Source organism: Protopterus annectens, chromosome 11.part0 (genome assembly GCF_019279795.1).
Source record: "Protopterus annectens isolate FY-2018-M chromosome 11.part0, PAN1.0, whole genome shotgun sequence".
In the NCBI taxonomy this organism is placed as follows: domain Eukaryota; kingdom Metazoa; phylum Chordata; order Ceratodontiformes; family Protopteridae; genus Protopterus; species Protopterus annectens.
In genome coordinates this window covers 60,386,026-60,410,025 of record NC_056745.1, presented here as the reverse complement: position 1 = coordinate 60,410,025, position 24,000 = coordinate 60,386,026, and the positions used below count along the sequence as shown (strand labels likewise).

Below are 24,000 nucleotides of genomic sequence, written 5' to 3'. Positions count from 1 at the left end.
GCTTGTTTATTACAGACAACAATGCTAATTGTGGTTGTTTTAGTAAATAAAGTTGGATTAGTTGCCGTTTCTGGGTCCAGATGCTATTTATTGAAGATTTTACAATTGTATATTTGCTTACCTCACAGAACCAAGGTACAGGGTTTGATTCTCAGCTTTAGGAAGCATAGCTAGGCTTAACAAGGCTCCGGAGGTAATTAGCCAAGTAATCAACTAGAAATGTGCTACCTTTCCTTCTAAAAGCCATGAATCACACCATCAGTTCCTGCAGAACTGTTAGATTTTACTTCTTTCAAAGCATTAAAAATAATCTGCCTTTGGTGTTTCTTTTCCGTCTTACTTTGTGCTGCATCAGATAACATTTTGGCATGCTATTCTCCTGTCTTTTATCCCCTACCACTGCCTATAACTGTTTCAAGTACATGTTCATAATTTCCATCTTTACCTTATGTCATCAACTCAGTTTGCTAATTTTTTTTTTTAAGTTTCAAAGCAAAAATCTTTTTTTACAATGCTACTTAAAAGGGATTACATTCCTTCTCTCCTCCTTTTGTAGCATATTCACAGGATCATAGGTAAGTTCTACGCTAGCTGCCCTTGAGGGACATTCCAAGTCCAGACAATCGTGCCTTCTGTGCTCAAATCAACCCATTCCGTTCATTTATAGACCAGCCTCACCCATCCCATGGCCAACAACCATACATTATCCCCAATGAGAATAACTGAGATCATAACCATAGATAACTTGAGGAGCCCATACATGCTGCCTCTGTCCATTAGTAGTCCTGGGGTAAATGTTCTGTTTCCCATCCATAGCTGAAACTTGCACTTGAATATAGACAGGGATGAAGTTTGTATTCTGTGGATGGGAAGTCTGTTCCTGAGCAGCGGTATCCTCTAATGAGATATGAGGTTTAGATCTCCATACAAGGTATTTCTGATGCCATTTAACTGGTTAATGTGCAGTAAACCCATCACTAATGGGTTGGAGGATGCCTTGTATGCCAGACATATCACCTCTTAGCAGTCTTCAGGATACTGAATATAGTGGCAGGGCTTTGAGTCGGTCCATGTAAGATGTGCTGTTTAGGTCTTGTATCCTTTTAGTACGGTATCTCATTGGGCTTTCCAGTTGTTGCATGTGTTTGGACAGAAACATGCCAAAGCAGGCAGTATATTCAATAACAGGCCTAATAAGGGCTGAGTAAATGGGGAGTCTCATCCCTAGATCTAGACAAAATCCCTTTGTTTATAAGCTGTGCATTATAGAAGGACTTTCTAACAAAAATAGAAACAAGTCAGTCAAAAGTTAGTTCACTGTCCACGAGTTCCCAAATCCCAAACAACTGGGTCAACTCATAGGGCAGCATTGTTATTCTGGTAGTTTCCTGGGTTAGATAACTTCCCAAATTATACTGTAATGCATTTTCTGGCATTTAATCTCAGACCGTGATTTTTGACACCAGTTATTTATATGGGACAAGTCAATTTCCCTTCCATGCTTGAAATATCCTGTCCCATTTAGTTATAGATTGGCCTTACCCAATCCATGGTCGATTATTATAGATCTATATATATATATATATATATATATATATATATATATATATATATATATGTATATATGTGTGCAGTAACAGTAATACATATATAGACTTGAATGTGTCGTTTCACAAACTACAGTACATTACAATGTGCTGTACATACGTACACAAAGTGACTGTCCCATTTGTGATCATTACAGTGGAATGCATATGGTATAAGGTGTAGTCTAAAGACGGTGAAACATGTATACACCTCAGATGGCTTAGTGGTAAGTCCCATGACTATAGTGTGCATGGCCACGGTTCAACACCTGCGATGCTTTAAGAATGTTTTTTACTCCAGAATAAGGCTCATTTAAGCAGTTGTAAGCATTTTTAAAGTGTTTGTGTGATATTATAGCAGCGGTTAAACACAGTTAAACTTTGTAACGTATATCCTGTGCCCACAAACATGGCCACATCTGCTAACTACTCAGGATATATACATTTCAGTGAAGTATCATCTCACTATGTGCTTACATAACATTACATTCTGTGTTGACTTTACTCTCCAGCACACATGGGTTTATATGGGTGTTTCGAATGTTTATTATACAGACGATTACTACCTATATATGCAAGCTGTGGTTAAGGTATACTTTTGAACATGATAAATATCCCTCCCTTTATTGGGATTGGGACCTCGAATGCACAGATACTATGCAGATGCTATAACCATTACACTGTTGACATTAATGCTGCTTCTGCCTATTTCCTATTTAGATGATTTCTATGTGTAAGCTACGCTAAGCAAAGGGTCGAGGCCCCAAACCCACTGAGCTTCACTTACTTCTGAAATAACAACATATAACAAATGTACTGTGAGACAATACATTACATTCCTAATTACATTAGGCATAGCCCCTCACTGACACACTTCAAGGAAAACCTTGTGTGAATGGGTAACAGAATATACACCCCAGGGATCATGTGTCTCAGAACCATACAGCCAGGGGGTGTGGGAGCCTGACAAGTTCGATAGCTGCGAGACCTGTTGAGGAAATTGAATGGTGTTGAATTGTCACATTAACATGCCCAGATCACTAAGTGCCCCTATCACCCTCCACCACCCCAGTCTTCAACAGCTTCCAGCAACTCTGCCTGGAATTGCTTCATTGGCTATGCTTGACAGAGGCTCAGTTACTTCATCAATGGTGCAAAGAAAGCCAACATACTGTATCTATGCTTCTTATTGCCCTTGGGCAGATAGGTCCCTTGGCTGTCTGTGAACCTCTAAAGTGCAGGCCATCATAGCCATAATATGTGAATAAACAGACTTTCAGATCACAATATACAATGAGAAATCACCGTTTAGTCAGGAAACAGTTAAGTACAGCAAGAACATACAGAACACTGAAACTTAGTCACTCCCAAAGCCTATCTTGGAAGCTAGAAGACTTGTATAAGTTTAAGGCTTTCTATTGCTTACCAGTAGGTTACCTACAGGAGAGATGAGAAACAAGCACAGATGGGAAACATGCATGCAACAATACCATACCGGCTTATGTGTCAGCCTTAGGTTTTGGAATACTGGCCAAGGCTATTGGCGCCCCTATGGTGCCTTTTTTAGGAGAGTCTCGAAGGTGAATACCAACTTCGTAAACAGCACAATAGTAGAAACATTGAGGGTTATGCCACTCAACACCAGGGGTTGTGATCACAACATGCATGCACTCACAGCACTCCTCAGGATGGACAATGTCAACATCTGTGCAGTAACTGAGATCTGTCTTAAGGCTCCTGAGAGCACACCAGCACTACCAGACTACAACCCATACCACACATTTCAGCCACAGAACATGGACTGACACAGACATGGAGGGGGTGTATCCATATTCATCAGGGATACCTACACCTCCAGGTTAGTAGGACAGCATGATACCTCTGAGATCATCCATGTGCAGCTAACATCAGCCACAACTGCAATGTAAACTGTGGCCTGCTACGGGTCACCCTCCATGACCCAGGACCACCACTCCACCTACCTGGAGACAGTGGAGAACATGACAGTCCTAACGCACACCCTGGCATTGGTTGATGTCAGCTACCATATCATTAACTGGGAAACTTACTCAAGTACTCACTTCCATGCCCAGTGCTACCTGGAATTTATCACCTCATATGCCCTGTATCAGGTGGTAACCTCTCTAACGAGGGGAGGAAACATACTAGAAGTGGTTATCACCAACATGGGCAACAGGTGCACCACAGCAGAGGTTGACTGGTCACTGGTTAGATCTGACCATGAACTATTCACTGTTTCCACAACCAAGCATCTCCCCCACCCAGAGATACCACAGTGTATACCTTTCCTACAGTTAAATTTACACTACTAGTGACAGGGGTGGGGGGTTTTGCAGCCCTCACGCTAAGGGGAAACACTGCTCAAGATACAGAGAGATTTACAAATGGAATCTATAAGCACCTACACAGATGTATGGATCGTGCCATCACTGGTAAACCAGGACTCACTCCTCCTAGACAAGGACACTAGTCTGGAGGACCTCTGCAATAAACAGGCTATACTACAGAAGTAGGACAGTGTTCCAGACAAACAGCAAATCACATGAAGGGCAGACATCCGTGATTACTATTAGTATGATACGTAGGTCCCTCATGACATCATCTAAGGCTAACATCAGCAGGAAAATACGCAAGGATTCAAAAGATAACCACAAAGCCTTCTTTGGCTATGTCAAGGATCTAAGTGGTGACACACAGATTTGCACTGTGCCGGTGAAATATAGCACAAAATATGCTGACCCTACTGATATCACCAACATCCTTGCAGATACATTCAGTGCATACTTCACCCCCTAAAGAGCCCACAACACTACCGAAAGGTACAGTATCCCACACATCAGAGACACTAACAGCAGAACACAGCATCAATGGAGGCAGATGTTTTCCCAGACTGCATCTTGCAAACTGTACAAGACAACCTGACCCCCCACCTAATTAAGCTTTCCAACCTCAGCCTCTCCACAGGCTACATGCCCATACAATGGCATGTGGCAATGGTTATTCCACTCCATCAAGGTGGAATCGCAACTGACCATGGTCACTACCACCCCATAAGCCTGACTAGTCTGGTCTGCAATGGTATGGATTGCATCCTCATGGCACTCATTAACAAAGACATTGGTAACCTCCGAACACGTGACCCAACCCAGGTCAGCTTGGTTGAGTGCATTTCATGCCTACTGAACCTGTTTGATGTCTTACATACAGTCACCAAGACGTTAGATGACAGGAGAGGTGGTTCACACATACTACCTGGACCTCGCCAAGGCATTTGACACCATGCCCCACTCAGGTATTATTGATAAACACACCAGCCTGTACATACACCCATACATCACAGGTTGGGTTGCCAACGGACTTACACACAGAACCCACATGGTATGACTAGCGGTCTCCAGGTCCAACTTTTGACCAGTCATGACTGGTGTCCCACAGGACTCAGTCCTGAGAGCCCTATTGTTTGGCATATACTTCTCAGAGGTACAGGCAAACACAGGTGGACTACGGCAGACCATGTTTGGCAATGACTGTGAACTGGGAGCCATGAGTGATAGTCCAGCTGATACAGACCTCCCTCAAGGGGCCTCACAGAGAATGACACAGGGTGTCAATGTCATGGCCTCCAGCCAAGTGCTACTAACTGCATGGTCATTCCATTGTGGAATATTAAGCACCCACATATTAACACATAAGTGGCAGCCACTTTAATACGGACGAGGTAATGGGGTATCTGGGGACTAAGGTAAACAGTGATCTCCCCTTTGACAATCATATCTTCAAAGTAGTTAGGACATCCTTCTATGTAGGTCATCTGATTACTAAAGGGTTCCCATCTAGACATACTGGGGTTAGAGTGTCCCCTTACTCATCACTCATCAGTCCCATCATAGGGTATAATAACCCATTTGGGATGTACCTCAGAAGACACTTCCAACAGCTGGGAGGTCCACAAATGTACCCCACCAAGGGGGTTACTGGCCTCCAACATATGCCCTATGCAGCCAGACTGAATAAACTCCTGCTTTACTCAGTGGCATCTCGTTTACCCAGAGATGATCTCCGCTGGCCAACACAGCCATGTCGAACTCAGGCTTAATGGATATGCTCCATCTATGGGAATCCATGTCACAGTGAGCCACACACTGTAGTGAACTGAACCTTGCCACAACAATAACTGGAAGATGCTGGAAGGATGGATTCCTGTCACAGACACTTCCTATACTTTGGAACAACATCCCTAGCTACATTATACAGAGCCCCTCACTAACACTCTGCAAGAGACACCTTGAAGAGTGGATGGGGAACAGTAGATGCACCCCAGGGATCCCGCCATTGGCTCTGCTCCACAGAAGGACAGTAATGAATCAATGGGGTGGCAAAAGCTGACACATTTTGGCTGGGCTTATGAATGGCCTCTGGCAGTTGGCCAAGTACCTACCTATGAACCTATACATACAGTATCAGCACATGTTGATAGCTTAATTTACTGCTAAGGTGTTGACTTACCTTGTGCCAATGGCAGTTGTGTGTGCAATAGTTGAGGGCTGTCTATGTTGGATGCACTCAGTAGACTGCCTATACGTGACAATTTACTGGTAGTCTTGTGTGTGTGCCATCCATTTTTACTGTGTGTGCAGGTGGAGAAAGGTGTCAGTCCCTAGGTGCCTACACCATCAGTGTGTGTGCTATATGTTACCTCCTTGCCAAGGCATGGGCATACTGGGCACGCCTCCGTCTGCCTACTGGGACTAGCTCAGGGTGTTCATGGTCTGAGTACCTCTGTGCCTGTGGGGCCCTTGGCAATGGTGGTGGGCTGTGAGGGCCTTTACCATTCTGTCCCTGCTGCAGCTGTTTCTGCAGGATCATATTGTGTAGCATGGCACATACTATAAAGATGTGGGCACACGTACCTGGGGAGTACTGCAACCTGGGGAGTACTGCAAGGCTCCACCAGATATGTCCAAGCAATGGAACCATGATTTCAGCATCCCAACCACACACTCTATGATGATTCTGGTTTGTGCATGTGCCTCATTATGGCATTCCTGCATGGGTGTGTGTGCATTTCTAATGAGAGTCATCATCCACGGTTCCAGTACATAGCCAGCATCCCCCACCAGGTGGCCATTTGGGATGCACCCCTGGCAAATAACTGATACAGCTGTGAGGCATGCCAGATGTGGGAGTCATGATAGCTTCCAGGGCTGCCAGCACACACATCCATGATAATGCCCTGGGCATTGCACATGACCTGGCAGTTGATGGAGGGGTATCCCTTGCGGTTTATGTAGCACCTACCCTGCTCACCGGGTGGTGACTTGATGTGCATGTGCATGCAGTCTATTGCACCCAGTAGCTCCGGGTATTCTGCCACACTGTGGAAGAGATGCATATTCCTGGCCAACTCCTCCTGCATTCAGAAGAATATATGTGCTCATTGGCATGTGGTAACATGGTATCCAGGAACTGCTGTAGTACCCTGGATGCTGATGCCTGTGAGATTCCCATGATATCTCGAGTTGGTCTTTGAAAGGTACCTGTAGCTAGTATTCTCAGGCTTACACATACCTTCGTATCCACTGGGATGGGTTCCCCTCTGTTTGTTCTGGCTCTGAGGCGTGGCCGTCACAGCTCCACAAGTTGCTGTAGGATGTCCCTGTCCATCCTGTAACGCTCTACTATCTCCAGATCATGTAGCCCCTGGTAGGTTACCCTGGTTCTGAACACTCTCCTCCTCCTCTGGTGCCTGAGGTGGTCATGTGCATCATCCTTCACATGACCTTCAGTCTCCAACACATGCTGGTGGATCAAAGTTATGGCAGCCCCTAACATGTACATACTAAAAGTTCCCCATCTGTATACACCACTGGTGCAGAGTGTATGGGAATACACAAATGTGTGTGAGGTGCTTTCACACTTTATACTATTGTGCTATGGATGCTGCTGATGTCATTGGATGTGTATGAGCTATTTCAGCTACAGCGTGTCTTAATTATGGGTTTTACAATGAGTACTGCAAGTGTGGGGACTTTACTGTGGAGATATGCTTGCCTGCCTTGATTAATCTGTTGCCCTTTAATTCACTTTTAAACCTGGAGCCCCTCCCATTATCAGGCATGCATCCACCTGCCATCTTTCTTGTTTTGTACTTTCCCTACCCAGTCATGGCAAAATGTGTCTTGTAGCTGATATACTGCAAATCGGCTTTGTTCTGCTTTGACACTTTACTGTTTTCTTTGCAGTACAGCCCCTCCCCTTTCCTGTTCTGCAGGTAGCTGCTTGCAGCCTTGTTAGCTGTTGTCAATGGCCCACTGTATGCTCCTAGGTGTTAATTAGTCATTTGTACTCCAATTTCCATGCTGCAGCATTTCCTTATTTCTTTCCTATATCCTTCCTGTTTCAGCTGTAGTGTGCACTGCGCAAACCTATTTACTTGGTTTACATGCGTTTTCATCTCCGTTCACATGCATACTCGGTTACCTTGCGTACTCTCAGCTAAGCAAAGCTATGGCCAGTTCAACACACCCCTATCCTGCAGCTTTGCCTAGCTAGGGGCAAACCGGTTTAGCAATGCTCCAATGTGCTTACAGAAATGGTGGCACACCCCTCTCTTGATGTCATCTTTATCTCAAGGGCAAACCTCGGTGTTATAATGCTATGCTCTGAGGTGCATCCTTATCTGTGATTCACTATTACTCCTCTCATTTGCATGGCATTGCCTACTAATTCCTAGCTACTGCGCATAACACTGTCATAGCCGCTTAGCAACCCTAGTATGGTGTAGCATGCCTGCCATTGACTATTATGGGGAAATCATGATATGTGTTACATTGCAGTTTTATTCTATATTTTTATATTTTCCTTGTAATCCCCTTTGCGCGCTGCTGCTCTGCGCTTCCACATCCCGATAGTGCGACTATATATATTAAATGTTATCTTTATATTTTGTGCATGTTTTTTATGCCAATGGCTATATATTTAGCCATTGGCATATATTAATAGTATAATACATGTGTTTAGTTGGCTGTCATGGCTCCGATTTTATGTTTGCAAAAATGTAAACCGTTTTCTACGGTTTACATTTCTGCATGCTTACACTAGGCCTGCACCACTTCCTGGATCACTACATACCTTCATTTGCATGCTACAATGCTGCACATGGGATAATTAGTATACAGGGCCCGGGAGTTGTGCGGCTGTAGCATACGCAGGTAGTGCATGTGGGAACAGCTTGTACCTGGATCGCTCGGCGGCCATATTTGATGTTAGAATGCCGACGCTACACCTGCACCTGGCGCAAGCTTTATGAATCCCAGGGATTTTACAAGCTATGCTATGATATATTCATTACAATCGCTTAAGGCCAGCTTGCAAATTAATTATCAAGCTGTTTTTTATACTTTTTAAGAAGTTAATACACTGAAAAAAAAGCTTTCTGAGTTTTGTTTGTGTCTTTCGGCTTTTCTTGATATATTTAGGATTGTCAGTTTAAGAAAGAAAATGTTAAGAGAAGCCTCAATGCACTGCTTTTTTTAAAAGTCAACTCATACTATAAATAGGCAGTAAAATCAATTTAATCCAAAGTCAGTGCATCTCATGATAATTTTATTAACTTTTAAATATATAACTTACGTGCTTTTTTAGTAACAAAAGCAATCAAAGAACTTGGAGGTCCAGATCCAGCTGTGTTAAAAGCTATGACTTCTAGATGGTATCGTGTATTAGGCAACAAATTCTCAAGTTTTGTAGTGTTTTCGAAGCTGTTGACCTGGACTCTGTGAGCTGCAGCTTCTTTATCTTGAACTCTCCAGTACCTTACCTGCAACAAAACAAACTAAATATTTAACACAGCCGCCAAAGAACAGCAATCACTTGTAGATCATGCTAAAATAATTTAAATGATAAAATGTTGAGTTGTAGTCTTAAAACACAAATGTTTTCAACTATGTTAAACACAGGAGGAAAATATGACCAGTGTGCAACCCCTCTACCTTAGTAATTCATGGAGCAACAGGTAGCACACTTGGTGCAGAAAGGTGTGGGCTCTATACCCATACCAGGTAGATTGATTGCTGACACTGCAGTGTAACCTAAGGGGACATTGCACTCCTGAGTGTGTCATACTTTAGATGAGCTGTTAAACTGAGAACTCATCCGGTTAAGTTGCTGGCAGCTCAGGTGGATGTAAAAGATCCCACGGCACCTACTGGAAAGAGAAGGAGAAGATCCCTGATGCCCTGGCAAAATTTCTACTACCATTCTCCCCTTAAAAGAGGCTACTGGCCTAGTGTGATTAAGTACCAACAAAGAATACATAAAAAAATAAAAATAGAATGCTAACCTCAACCTTAACCTTGTTCCTAACTCTAATGTGCAGCTCACTTTAAAAAAGTTATTTTCCTAAAACCACTATTACTACACAAGACAACTTCGACACTCACTAAGCATGCGCGCGCACGCACACACACACACACACACACACACACACACACACACACACACACACACACAGAACACACACACAGATACACACACATACACACAGAACACATACACACACACACACACACACACACACACACACACACACACACACACACACACACACACACACACACACACACACGCACTAAATCTACCCCCTTACTTAATATTTACCCTAAAACAAAACAGTATCATGAAAATAGTCCAAAATACTCCTACCTGCCCCCACCACTTCTCAAAACAGACCACGTAAAACAATACCTTTACATAAGCAAGGAACCGAAGTGTACCTTCTTGAGTGCATAATTATAATTCAGAAAAATCCAAAAATGAAGCTGCTAGTACTAATTTGGACAAAATAGTGAGAAAGACACCAGGGATAAACAAATAGATGGTTTTCTATAAAGCAACATTTTTTGTTCATACAGTTAACCAGTCACACACAGAATACAGCATGTCATACAAGATCTTTAATTTTTCTCTAAAGCCTGTTCCCTGTCTCTTTTCATATCAGCAGCAGCCTCAGTCATCTCATTCTAAAGCAGAGTAACTTCTTCAGTCTCTGTGTATTATTTCTGAATGAAAGAGTTGCCATCCATTGCATAAACACTCACACAGACATGCGAGCACGTGCGTGTGCGCACACACACACACACACACACACACACACACACACACACACACACACACACACACACACACATGCACTCCTAATTCCCTACCCTCACACACATGGGCACACAGACACACACACACACACACACACACACACACACACACACACACACACACACACTCTTGATTCCCTGCCCTTACGCACATGGACACGAACACACACATACAAACCAGATAAATCCTGTGATGCCCACATCCATTCATGGGTTATTGTTATTACATAATGACATTATTTAAGAAAAGCAATTGCTTACCTTTCTTAAATAATGTATTTGTATAATGGCACTTTCGTGTTTTCTGTGTTGCCTTATGTATGTTGATGTACTGCCTGTGCACATGGGACTTACTTTCCCATGCTTGCACAATAAGATAATGCAGTATAAGAGAAAGGGAAAAGAGAATCTATGTCGCTGTTTTTTTATGTTTAAAAAAATGTATGAGGGACAGATCAAAATATGAGGAAAATATTTTTCTGTTTCTGTAGTTTTGCAGAACGTACTTGATTTTTCTCATATTTTGCTTTATCCTTAATAAAAGAAATACTATTATCCAGCATATGCCAATAGAAAGTCTGTCCACCCAATTTTACATCAGTGGCTGGACTTCCTTCTATTGGTATATGCTCAATTTACAACTGGGGCACTGGTTAGGCTGTCCAACCAGCATGCTTGTTTTTGAACAGTAACAATCCTTTACTGTATAGTACAACTTAAATTTTAGAAAATGAGTGAAGCACTTCAAATCAATAGCCATATACAGTTAAACGCTAACTTCTGGGTTTAAGAATAACAGACTGTAGCATATGTTACAGACACACGATTTAGAGTCATTTTAATATCACGCAGGGTCCCAGAGTCTCCGGCAGGTGGCTTATAGCATTAATGGCAGTGCTAACAAGGGGTTCATGCAGTCTTCTGTGATACAATTGCAGAAATTAAAAAAAAATTAAACACTGTATTTCAAAAAATATTTTCTTAAGCTTCCTAAGTTACTACAGAATGAACTACTTGACTAAGAAAGAAAGAGTAACGTCAGCCTTGGGAGAGATAATAAATGTTAGAAGATGTGGACTGGGGTTTACTGCTGCATAAAAAATAGCAAATATATATATATATATATATATATATATAGCCCATACATGTCAAGCAGAGTGCCTCTCTGGCCCTCTTCAAAAGGAACCTTGATGATTGGATGGGAGAAAGGAAATTCACCCCGGGGATGATGTCAGTTGCCCTGCTAGACAGGGGTCCAGGGAAGTAAATAGTGTGGGAAGAAATAGCCAGGGAATTGTTATGGCTAGGCTTGTATAGGCCCTAGGGCTGATAGCCTAGTACCAACCTATGAACCTATTCATGACCTTCTAATTGTCAATTGGTCTGTTTCTGGCAAACTGTTTGTCACTTCATGCCAAAAACTGTCTCAGTCCAGTAACACTGTATTCTTTCAAAAGATAACAAGATCATTCTCAGGTACCTTATCACCAATATGCATGGCCATCAAGGAGTTAAATGACTAGGAATCGGCTACCTCCAAAAGGTCTGATACACCTTAGTATGAGGCAGGTATAGATTACACACCGTACCTCACCATGGATATTCTGTTGGCATATATATTCACCAAGGGTACAAGAAATTCCTTTCAATTGAGGACCTAGAGATTTTTTTACAGTCACTGGGCAGCAGAAGTACTGAAATCTTTAAAGAATCTGGAATGCCCATTACTTTTGCACAAAAAGATGAAAGACAACTCAGAATGTCTTATTTTTGCCACATGATACTGACTGCAGCAACTTAAGTGGAAGTTATAAGGCTACCATGTAACAGACAATGCCATCCATATTGTTCTTATCTCCATATATCTGATATGATGTCGAAAGTTTCTTCTGTTTTATTTGATTTGCTGTTCAGAATGTCCACAAGGACAAAGACATTAGGTAAAAGAACTGCATAACAATCTACAAATAATTCATAAACTCTGAAGAGTATAAAAGTCATGTGAAGAATTTAAAGCTCAATGCATTTGGAATCAGATTTTTCATACCCAATGCATTTTTCAAAAGAAAGTAATAACTACATACCTTTGAAATCTAAAATTTGGTATGAACAGCCTGCATTTGAACAATGTCCGTTTGTATACTGTATTACATGAATAGTGAATAAACAGACTCTATCCACATAGACTATCTTACTACATCTGTTTTCCTAAAACACTAGTACAGAACAGAGCTGATATGAGGAGAAACAACAAATAATAGTAAAAGAAGAACATACACAGCAGCAATGCCTGCATGCTGTACAAGTCAAGTACGGAAATCTTATAAATTGGGAAACCTACATGTAATAGCAATATGGAGATACAGCTACTCTTGGAATGTTGAAAGAAGACGTTTCCAGCTTTCCTTTAATCAGTTTCACTACTTCACTAAGTCACGATTATATAAATTACACACTGACTCTGCAGTGGAGATGGAGAAAAAGGATACGATTAATTTGACTTTTCTACTTCCTCCATGTTTTCAGAGTTTTTCAGCATTGGAGTAAGAAAATTGACTAATCTGATATGTGGGGGAATTGCCCTTAGATTGGGATGGGGTATAAGTTGTTTTTGTGTGCAAAGCGAAGGCTTGGGAATGTCTATGTTTTGAGATTACAGTCTCCTGAGGATTTAAGTGATTTAATTTAAATTAATTGCATGTCAACTAAATGACTCAGTAAAACCACTGAATCCATACAAATGAAAGTTCGATTATTGTATATAATGCACTTGTGCTCTTATATTCAGCAGCACCAGAGACTGCATATATGCGTTAATGCATCCTATAGTCAGATCAAAGTGAATATGTTTTAAGAAACTGACTAAGAAGAAAAAGGTTAGGATGTTAGAAAGTGGTGGATACGCACTGTGTACAAATGGCAGAGAAGGAGTGACAGAATTCCACTGAAAAGACATGATAGTGCAAAGATAAGGAGAAAGGCACTTAGAAAGCAGAGTTTGTTTGTGAATGTGATTTAGGATAGAGAAGCAAAACAGACAGGGTATTGGGTCCTCAAGACAAATTTAGGAAGGAAAGCTAGTGTGAAAACTGTGTCAAGGTTAGAAAAGGTTCTGGCACCTGTGGAATGCAAAGTAGATCATTCAGAAGCAAGTCATTCAGAATCTGAGAATGGTACACTTGTGCGTTAACATGGGATAGCTCAATGGTGCAGTGGTTAGCACTGCTGTCTCATACTGCTAACTTTTCCAGTATGTTCCATGGCTGGGATGTCTTCTGCAGGGAGGCTGCATGTCCTCATGTTCATTACAGTTTTCTCTAGGTGCTCTAATTTCCTTCCATATCACGAAGACATGCAACAGGTGAACTGTTATGTTGTCTGTGTCTGTGTATGCAGACACACCTGCATGCAAGTCCACATTTGCATCTGTAATAAACTGCTGTCCAATTCAGAATTGGTTCAGTGCCTTACATGAAATGAATAAGCTAAAGTGATCCGAGAAAGCTAAAGTGGCTATGAGAAAATGAATGACTAAATTCTTCTGTTATAATTTAGAAAGGTTTCAGTGTGCTTACCACAGGTTATGATCTCATCTTTAAACTTCTGTTTATTTTCCAGTACTTCACTTTAGATTGCTAGTCATGCACAGCCATGTTTAGTGCCTTATTTGCCCCTATTTGTTCCCTTCCTCACTATAATTTGGAAGTAATAATCTTTCAGTTTTATGTCTCCATCATATCATTGTTCTTTAGCCACATACTTCCTAAATCCCCTTGTAATCTCCATGTGGGGAAAAAAAAGATATGCAACCAGCAGGAACCCGGCACTAACTTTACCACTAATGCAGCAGTTATCATCCCACATTGGTGGATAAGCATTTACTATTACTACCAACCTCAGGACTGTACATGAATGTCACTTGGACCATTAAACTTTGAGAAGGTCACCAAAATAATGGATGAGGGCAAAACCAATCACACTGCCTACCTTGACCTGGTCAGTGCATTTGACACAATACCCCACATAGGAATTGCTGACAAACTCAAGAGGTTAGGTACAAACCCGTATGTCACCCAGTGGATAGCCAACTGACTCACTGATAGGACCCAGGAAATAAGAAATGGGGAGTCTACCTCTACAAAGAGGCCAGTCACAAGTGGAGTCCCTCAGGGATCAGTCCTTTGACCACTCCTTTTTGGAATTCACTTCCCAGAAGTCAAGGCCAATGTTAGTGTTCTCTGGCTGACTAAATTTACAGATAATTGCAAATTAGGAGCTGTCATTGAATCTCACACTGACACAAATGATCTCCAGGAGGGGCTGATACAGACTATGCCAAGAAATGCATAATAGTATCCTCTGGGAAGTCATGCATCCCTGGTAACTATCATATTGACAATGCTCTCCTTAGAGTTGACCCAGTAGTCAAGAACCTATGGACACACATAGATAATAATCTAGCCTGTGACCATCACATGTCTACAGTGGTGAGGAAATCATTCGATGTTACGCAACTTATAAACAAAGGTATGACATCAAAGTCCAAGGAAGTCATTGTTCCACTGTATTCAGCATTCATCAGATGTATCATTGAGTACAATGCCCCCTTTGGTATATACCTAACCAGGCATATCCAACAATTGGAGCGCTCAGAGAGGTTCTTCACTAAAAGAATGCAGTGTGTAAGTAAAATGTCCTATGCAGACCACCTCAAGGCCCTACACATGTAATCTGTCTTCTACTGGCTTTTGAGGGGAGATCCATTCCTAGCATACAGGGCATTGTCAGAACCCACTCTAATGGACTTCCTGCATATCCACAAAACAAACAGCACCAGAATTACCCATTCTAAAGACTTAAACTTTGCCTGTGATATAAATAGGACCTGCTGGAGAGATAGGTATGTATCCCACAGACTATCCCATCTATGGAACAGGCTCCCCATCCATGTGAAACAGAATTCCTTCCTAACCCAATGTATTTATTTATTTATTATTTATTGACATTTGTTTACTGGGAAAGTCCACTGAGCCAGGCTAGCCCATTTTCAGTAGAGGCCCAGGGAGGTAAGCTCCATAGAATTTACATAGGCAACAAAACAAGAGCAAAACTAACAAACTAAACAAATCTGAACAAAAGTTAAAACATTTTTTACAAAAAAGTATTTCAGGATAATTCATAGGTTCATAGGTTCATACTAGGCTATCTGCCCTAGGGCATTTATAAGCCTAGCCAGAGTGTGTTTGGCTTTCGACACCCATTTTAAATTAATTTTGCTATGCCCTTTTTCGAGGTTAGTATACTGTGCCTCTGTCTAACAGTGACACAGAAGTGATACCCGGGGTAAACCTACGATCTCCCATCCACTCATCAAGATTCCTCTTGAAGAGAGTCAATGAGGGACTCTGCCTAACCTGGACTGGGATTTTATTCCAGAGTGAAGGGAGCCTCTGTGTTATGAATCTGTCCATCCAGCATGTCCTATTAATTTCAGTGCTGAGGTTCAAGTGCAACTTGGGGAATTGGCTGGGAAACTGGAAAGTCATGCCTGGTTTGGCACCTACATCTCTAATGGACACAGGTAATTTGTAAATGGTTCATCTCCCAGGCCCATGCTTACCCTTATCAAGGGTATCAGAACTTGTCAGAGATTTGGGATGCATGGCCAGTCTTAAAAAGGCTCTTGTGGTCGTTAGCCTAGTAAACACCTATGAAACTATGAACCTAAATTCGACTCAGCAATAGAAAACTGCATTGTTTACATTTGTCTTATTCCTTTTTTCTGATTATTCATTCTTTATGAAGATACTGAATGAAACCCAGGACAACTCTTTCAAGACTACTGCTTGAGTAATTTATCTCAAAATGTACTCATATTCAGATTGTACATCTCATCACTCTCTCACTCAGCCTCCATTTTTGCACCAAATTGTTACGCAATTGCTACCTCAAGTGTCAAAATATAATTTTATATTTCAGGAGTGAATGACAGCTGAAATGAGGACACTAGTAAGCTGGAGTGTCATATTGACATGTTGGATCTCATGCAGGTGGTGTATGACCCAACCAAAATATAAATGGAAATTTAGAAAGATACGTGAATTACTTTCCAATGTGGTAGCGCAAAAGAATAAAACATTAAGGCCATTAATCACCAGAAGAACCACCTCTAAACTTAGCAAAGGAAAGAGTTCTGAGCTAGCTTTGGACAACTTCAGTTGATACAAGTGCGTTCGATTGCTCTTTATTTTTATTAAGCTGAGGCCTGTCTAACTGATTTTGGTTTAATTACTTAAGAAATTAGTTTGCATTTTTTGGCTTGGTGATAGATTACATCTGCTTCAGAATGTTGGTGTGCAGTTCATATTTTACCTTTTCGCAGACTACATGAATGCAGAAGTGATTTACAACAATAAGCAGCAGATCTGAAATTTTACTCAAAGGTATATTGTTTTAGGAATGTTAGCATTTACTTTACTTGATGAGTTAATCACTGGTTTAGAGACTGACGGTTTTCAGTTTTAATGTTTCAGTGCTTCAGTGTTTAGAATAGGCCCTGGGGATTAACAGAGATCATTATAGTCCTTTATCCAAGAAGATAATGTCCAATAAGCCCTATCTTCATTCCATAAGTCCAGCTTATTTTTTTAATTGTTCCATACTTTTGGATATCTTAAATTAAACTGTGTCTACCAAAATGCATACTTTTGCATTTAGTCTCATTAAAATGAACCCTGTCCCACTATGGCCATATATACAAGGCATCTAAATACTTCTTCTTTTGTTACTCTAGGAGGACCACTATAAATGGAATTATTCCTGTAATGTTTATACTGTCTGCAAATTTTCCAACCCAGCAATCGTGCGATACAAGGAATGAAGACATAAAAGGCTCCATGGCAGGAGCAGTAGGAACTCCACTAGACAATTTAAATTCCCTGGACTTACCCAAATATAAACTCTATCCTTTAATCAACACACTGTCCATCTAATGGTACATTTGTCAGACTTCAATTTCTCTAAAGCCATGATCAGTACGTGACGGGAAACTGAATGAAAGGTTTTAGCCAGAACTAAATAGATCACATCCACTGGTATATCATCATCCAAGCAATAAATAATTTTAGAAAAATAAAATTTATGGAGTTGTTAACTGTCAATCTGCCTGGCAAGAAATCGTATAGATGCACATCAAAACACTGCAACCAGCCAAACTTTGTATTATACTAATTAGGACCCTCTCAATATATTCACCAATGAAACTAGGGTAAACTGGTCTGAAGTTTTCTATATGGTACAATGTCAATCCAGTATATATTAGAATAATGTTTACACTTTTCTACTGTATGGGAACGGTGTCAAAAAACAGCAATTGGTGGTATGAATAAGTTAATACTTCCACAACAGTATCCTTAATTGGAGTTAGAAATAAACCGTTAACGCCATCAGGACTTGGGACTGTATTAGCTTTTATTCTTGCTAATGCTTTTTCTCCACCATTTCCATTGTTGTCAGGGGATACTCAATCCCCCGAAGACTCAAAGCCTGTCACAAGTGGGGTCCCACAGGGCTCAGTCCTGGGCCCACTCTTGTTTGGCATCTACTTTTCCGAAGTACAAGCAAACACAGGAGGGTTATGGCTGACAAAGTTTGCAGATGATTGCAAACTGGGAGCCATAGTAGAAAACACATCTGACACAGATATCCTTCAGAATGGTCTCTCAGAAACAGATAACTGGTGCCAGAGCCATGGCCTAAAGTTAAATGCCAAAAAATGCATAGTCATACCCTTCGGGAAAAACAAGGTTACTCCCAGCTACCAAATAGGTGGCAATCCACTAAGCACAGAAGAAGTTATCAGGGACTTGGGGACCCAGGTTGATTGTAGTCTGTCATTCGACACCCATGTAGCTAAAGTAGTTAGGAAGACCTTCTACATTGCCCACCTTATCATAAAGGGATTCTCATCTAGATCTAGGGAGGTCATGGTCTCCCTTTACTCATCACTCATCAGACCAATGATTGAGTACAATGCCCCATTCGGAATGTATCTGACCCGACACTTGCAGCAGCTGGAGAGGCCACAAAAGTTCCTCACCAAAAGGATAAAGGGTCTCAAAACCTGTCCTATGCTGCCCGACTGAAAGAACTCCAGCTCTATTCAGTAACCGCTTGCTCAGAGGTGACCTTTGCCTAACATACAAGGCCATGTCAAACCCAGATTTGATGAATATGCTTCACCTCAAAATCTAGATCCACCAGAGCCACAAGGGCGGGAGACTTAAACCTCCTATTAATAGGACGTGCTGGAGGGATAGATTCATCACCCAAAGACTCCCTATGCTGTGGAACAAAATCCCGGTCCATGTGAGGCAGAGCACTAGCCTTGTTCAAGAGAAGTCTTGACCAATGGATGGGAGATCGCAAATATACCCCAGGGATTACCTCAGTGTCACTGCTCGACAGAGGCACAGCAAAATAATGGGTATAGTTCCCCATACTTAAGGGGTGGCGTAAGCCACAAAACGATGGGCTAGGCTTGTAAATGCCCTCGGGCAGATAGCCTAGTATGAACCTATGAACCTATGAACCTAAGAATTTCCACATCTAAAAACACCACTCCCACTTACATGTTCTAAAATGAACTGAGCAAAACAAATCAAGGCAGATATTTCTGCAGCTAACTTTCCAATCTTTATCAACTTACAAACTTTGCAAGACTGTTTAACATATTTATAAAAAAGTTTTTTTTATTATCTTTTAGCATTTTTTTCTTAAACATATCTACCTTTAGTTTTAACTGTTTTAATACAGATGCAGACTATTTATACAGTGTAATATTGTGGGTAGTGTGATTTGAGTCCCCCAAACTGATCCTTCCAATTCCATCTTTATAAAACAGTTTACTGAGGAAATATTATTTTACAGAGGAAACGTTAGATCTTTTAAAATACTTATCAGTTACCATGTCAGCTTTGTCTTTCAGGCCGGAACCAACCTACACTGTGTTTTATTAAAAAATGATCAGACTACTTGATGTTAATTTGTTGACTGACATCAGTTTACTGATACCAGCTTGTAGTTCAAATCATCATGCCTTGTAAAACAGTTCATTTGTACAGTGATTTTGAGTTGTATGTTTTGTAAACTGACTTTCTGATGTGTGGTTATTATACAGCACTTGTGGCAATACTATAAAAAAAATTTTTAAGAACATTATCTATCTGAAGTGAATTAGATCTAGATTTATTGCTTAATATCTGAAAAAATTGGTTAAAGTAAGAAATAATTTTATTGTACATTTGCAGAATACTGGTGTGTATGTGTGTGTGTGTGTGTGTGTGTGTGTGTGTGTGTGTGTGTGTGTGTGTGTGTGTGTGTGTGTGTGTGTTAAACTAATTGCAGACCCAAGAAATGTTATGCTATAAACAGGTAGCTGATATACTTTATAGATATTTTTGCCTAATTAAACTCCCACCACAAGTTTACTTGTACCCTTAGTGCATCATCACACCTTTGAAAATTCCTCCAAAATCTTCCATATTTAAGCTCCTTTCTAAAAACTAAAGTAGGTGCAGTGCACACACACACACACACACACACACACTCACACACACACACACACACACACACACACACACACACACACACACACACACTCACACACAGGATGCGCAGTGCACGCACCCATACACAAGCAAAATATGTACACATACACACACACACACACACACACACACACACACACACACACACACACACACACACACACACACACACACACACACACAGAAAACGCACTAACCCAGATTAACCAGACCACCAATCCCAAATCTACACTCCCCAAAACAGACTGGCCCATCTTAAACAGGCCACCAACTAGAAAACTCCCCAAAATAGGCTAGCCTAGCTTAAACAGACCACCAATCAGAAATCTACGCGTGCACACACACACACACACACACACACACACACACACACACACACACACACACACACACACACACACACACACACACACACACACACACACACACACACACACACACACACACACACACACACACACTTCATTATTCTGCAAATGTTTGTTTCTGTAAACTCTTGACATCACCACAGGATTACCTGTATTCTTGGTGCATAATCACACTGTCTAAAATTCTTCCCAAATCTGCCTTATTTAAGTTATTTGCTAAAAACTAAAGTAAAAGTTTGCACTTTGTATATACACACACACATACACCCCCCCACACACACACACACACACACACACACACACACACACACACACATACTTATCTGAACATATGAGTACATTAGCAAAAGTGGAACATACATCTAGCAATACACAAAGGCAGGAGTTAGAGCTGGATGTGGCAGAGTTAAAGATGTTAAGATTTGCACTGGGTGTGACAAGGGTGTACAGGATTCGGAATAAGTATATTAGAGGGTCAGCCCAGGTTGGAAAGTTTGGAGACAAAGCCAGAGAGGCAAGATTACGTTGGCTTGGACATGTGCTGTACAGAGATGCTGAGTATATTGGGAAAAAGATGCTAAGAATGAAGCTACCAGGTAACAAGAAAAGAGGAAGGCCTAAGATAAGGTTTATGGATGTGGTGAGAGAGGACATGCAGGTGGTTGGTGTGACAAGGCAAGATGCAGAGGACAGGAAGAAATGGAAACAGATGATCTGCTGTAGTGACCCCTAACGGGAACAGCCAAAAGATGATGATGATGACTTCTAGCAATACATATAGTATCCCTGTAAGGTACACTGAAAACACTACTGACTGAAATTAATGATCACCCAAACCAGACTGATGACAAAAGGTAACCAAACAGTGTCCTCCTGTGACCAATAACAGAAATAACAACAAAAAATGCTTAGTATTGCTAGTGAGTGTGTGTGTGTGTGTGTGTGTGTGTGTGTGTGTGTGTGTGTGTGTGTGTGTGTGTGTGTGTGCATTTCTTGTTTAGCATTGCTGTTAAGTAGAGGGTGTTCATTGACTTCATGTGTAGGGCAGGAGTTAGGGACAGGGTTAGCATACATGAATAAGAGTAGGGCTGGTGGACTTCATGTATGCTACTCCTAACTCCAGCCCAAGTACACCAACATATCTCTCTCCTTCCTAAGCCCTTAGTCCAAACTTAACCCTCAAACATTTATACATACCCGCTCAACCCCAATGTCAAAACTGCTACTCAGAATGAAAGTTTTGGCATTAATACCTACTCCCACTTTTTTGACATCCAGTGTTGTATATTACAAGTCCCTGTGCACTCAGCAAATCTTACATTTGACCCCTTCTTACACCAAAACCCCTACCCAAAGCACTTAAATAAAAAAAAAATCATGAAACACATTTCCCAGTCATGTTAGTGTAAAAAAATAGTGTCATGTGTTGTTAATATGAAATACACATACCACACTAAAATTTGCACCTAAATTGCCCCTAGAAATGAAATCCTGTTTTTTTCTAATGAAAAGAGTTAACATAAAATAAAAAGCAAAACATTTTGAACTACTAGACAATCCTACAATAATATTACTGACAGAATAGACCCAATTCTAACTATCAAAAATGAAGTAAGGTTAAACTAACCAAAAATATATATACTATAGAAGGGTGTATATCATAACCGCGAAAGCAAATAATGCTGAATGGTATTACATTGAGCACAAACCCACGAACACTCACAATAGCGAAGCCACGGAACATCGAAATCTTAGCCGAGGCAAGAATTTGGTGGGCGTTCCACGGCTTTGCTATTTCCTGCACTGTGGTGCGATCTCGGAGTTGGTATATTTAAGTGGGGGGGGTGGGAGCACAGCCCCCCACATCGTGGGGTGCATTAGACATAGGTTTTTGGTGTGCTTGTGTTGAGTGTGTATTTCTCAGAGCAGCGATTTTTTTTTTCCTAGGGGAAAAATTTGCTGTTCTGAGATTTCGATTATATCACACTTCGAACTTCCAAGTTCGAGCTTATGGTGTTCGATATTTTGGAAATTTGATAATGTGATATAGACCCCTATAGCAGCAACAACTGCTAACATAAGTCAAATGTACAATTAAAATAAAGTAAAAAATAAAGTGACCCATACCAAAACAGAATTCAATTTACTGTCTTATTCAAAAACTACATATTCCTACAGCCTGCACGTTGTACTTAAAGGCCTATTGAATAGAAACTTAGGCAATTAGCATATCATTTTTGTCTGTAGGAAATACAAGTCTAGCACAGACACACACCCACACACATAAATAAAATGAAAGAAAACAAAATCATTGGAATATGAATAAATTAAAATGTGGAGTATGGTTTGTGTGATGCATGATGTAACTTATGCTGTAAGACTAGAGGATTAGGGATCTAAGTTGATAAGCACATGGCTTCAATAGCCATCTGAAAACACATTCGCCAGTCTTAGAGTATGAGATATTTTATGTGTCACATGCCAACCAATATGTAGTTTAGAAACACACACACACACACACACACACACACACACACACACACACACACACAACATTTATATACATTTCCTTGTCTCTCTCTCTCCCAACCCACCATAGTGAAACACAAGGCATCTTCAACCTCTCCTCCTTGGATCTTTCAGCCACCCACGAGTGTCCTAAAGAAAGGATTTACTTTCATCACATCACAAAGGGCCAGTCTACCCAACGTGCTTCTGGACGTACCCTTGTACTTCAGGAAACTAAACCTTCAAGTTCTACACCAGGACAATGATAGCAATGAAGACGCTTGAGTGGCTGTAACCCCTCTGGAACTCAGAGGCCTGTACAACCCACCACTATACAACACCCTGGATGCCTTCCTCTCGGTATGTGACCAGGAAATCAGTGAGTTACTTTCCAGGTGACATCGGAGTAAGTGCTCTAACCTCAAGTCATCAGAATCAGCTGTGATCAAGGAACTCATTAACTCTAAAAATGTCCACATCATGAAGGCAGACAAAAGAAATAGGATTGTTGTAATGGACCTTAATGAATACGTTGACAAAATCCAATCTAGCTTAAAGAAACAGTGAATTTTGTAGGCTTATCTCATTAGAATTAGTATACAAATGTTTTAAACATCTATAAGAAACTGTTAACCTATTTGGTAACAAATAGCATTACCTCTGTAGAGTTTAATTTTCTAAGGTCAGATAAACCCAGCCTAGGCAAACTTTTTGGAATCCCCAAAAGTCCACAAACATACAGGCAACCCTCCATTCA

General features: G+C 41.0%; 1 protein-coding gene across 2 annotated transcripts in view; it reads right to left on the bottom strand.

The window, feature by feature from the left end:
- CNTN1 (contactin 1) overlaps positions 1 to 24,000 on the bottom strand; it is a 1,190,489-nt gene that overhangs the window by 41,266 nt on the left and 1,125,223 nt on the right. For both annotated transcript variants that reach the window (XM_044087442.1, XM_044087443.1), the window contains one exon: positions 9,240 to 9,426. In XM_044087442.1, the coding sequence (XP_043943377.1) occupies positions 9,240 to 9,426 (187 nt within the window). The remainder of the gene's footprint in view (positions 1 to 9,239; positions 9,427 to 24,000) is intronic.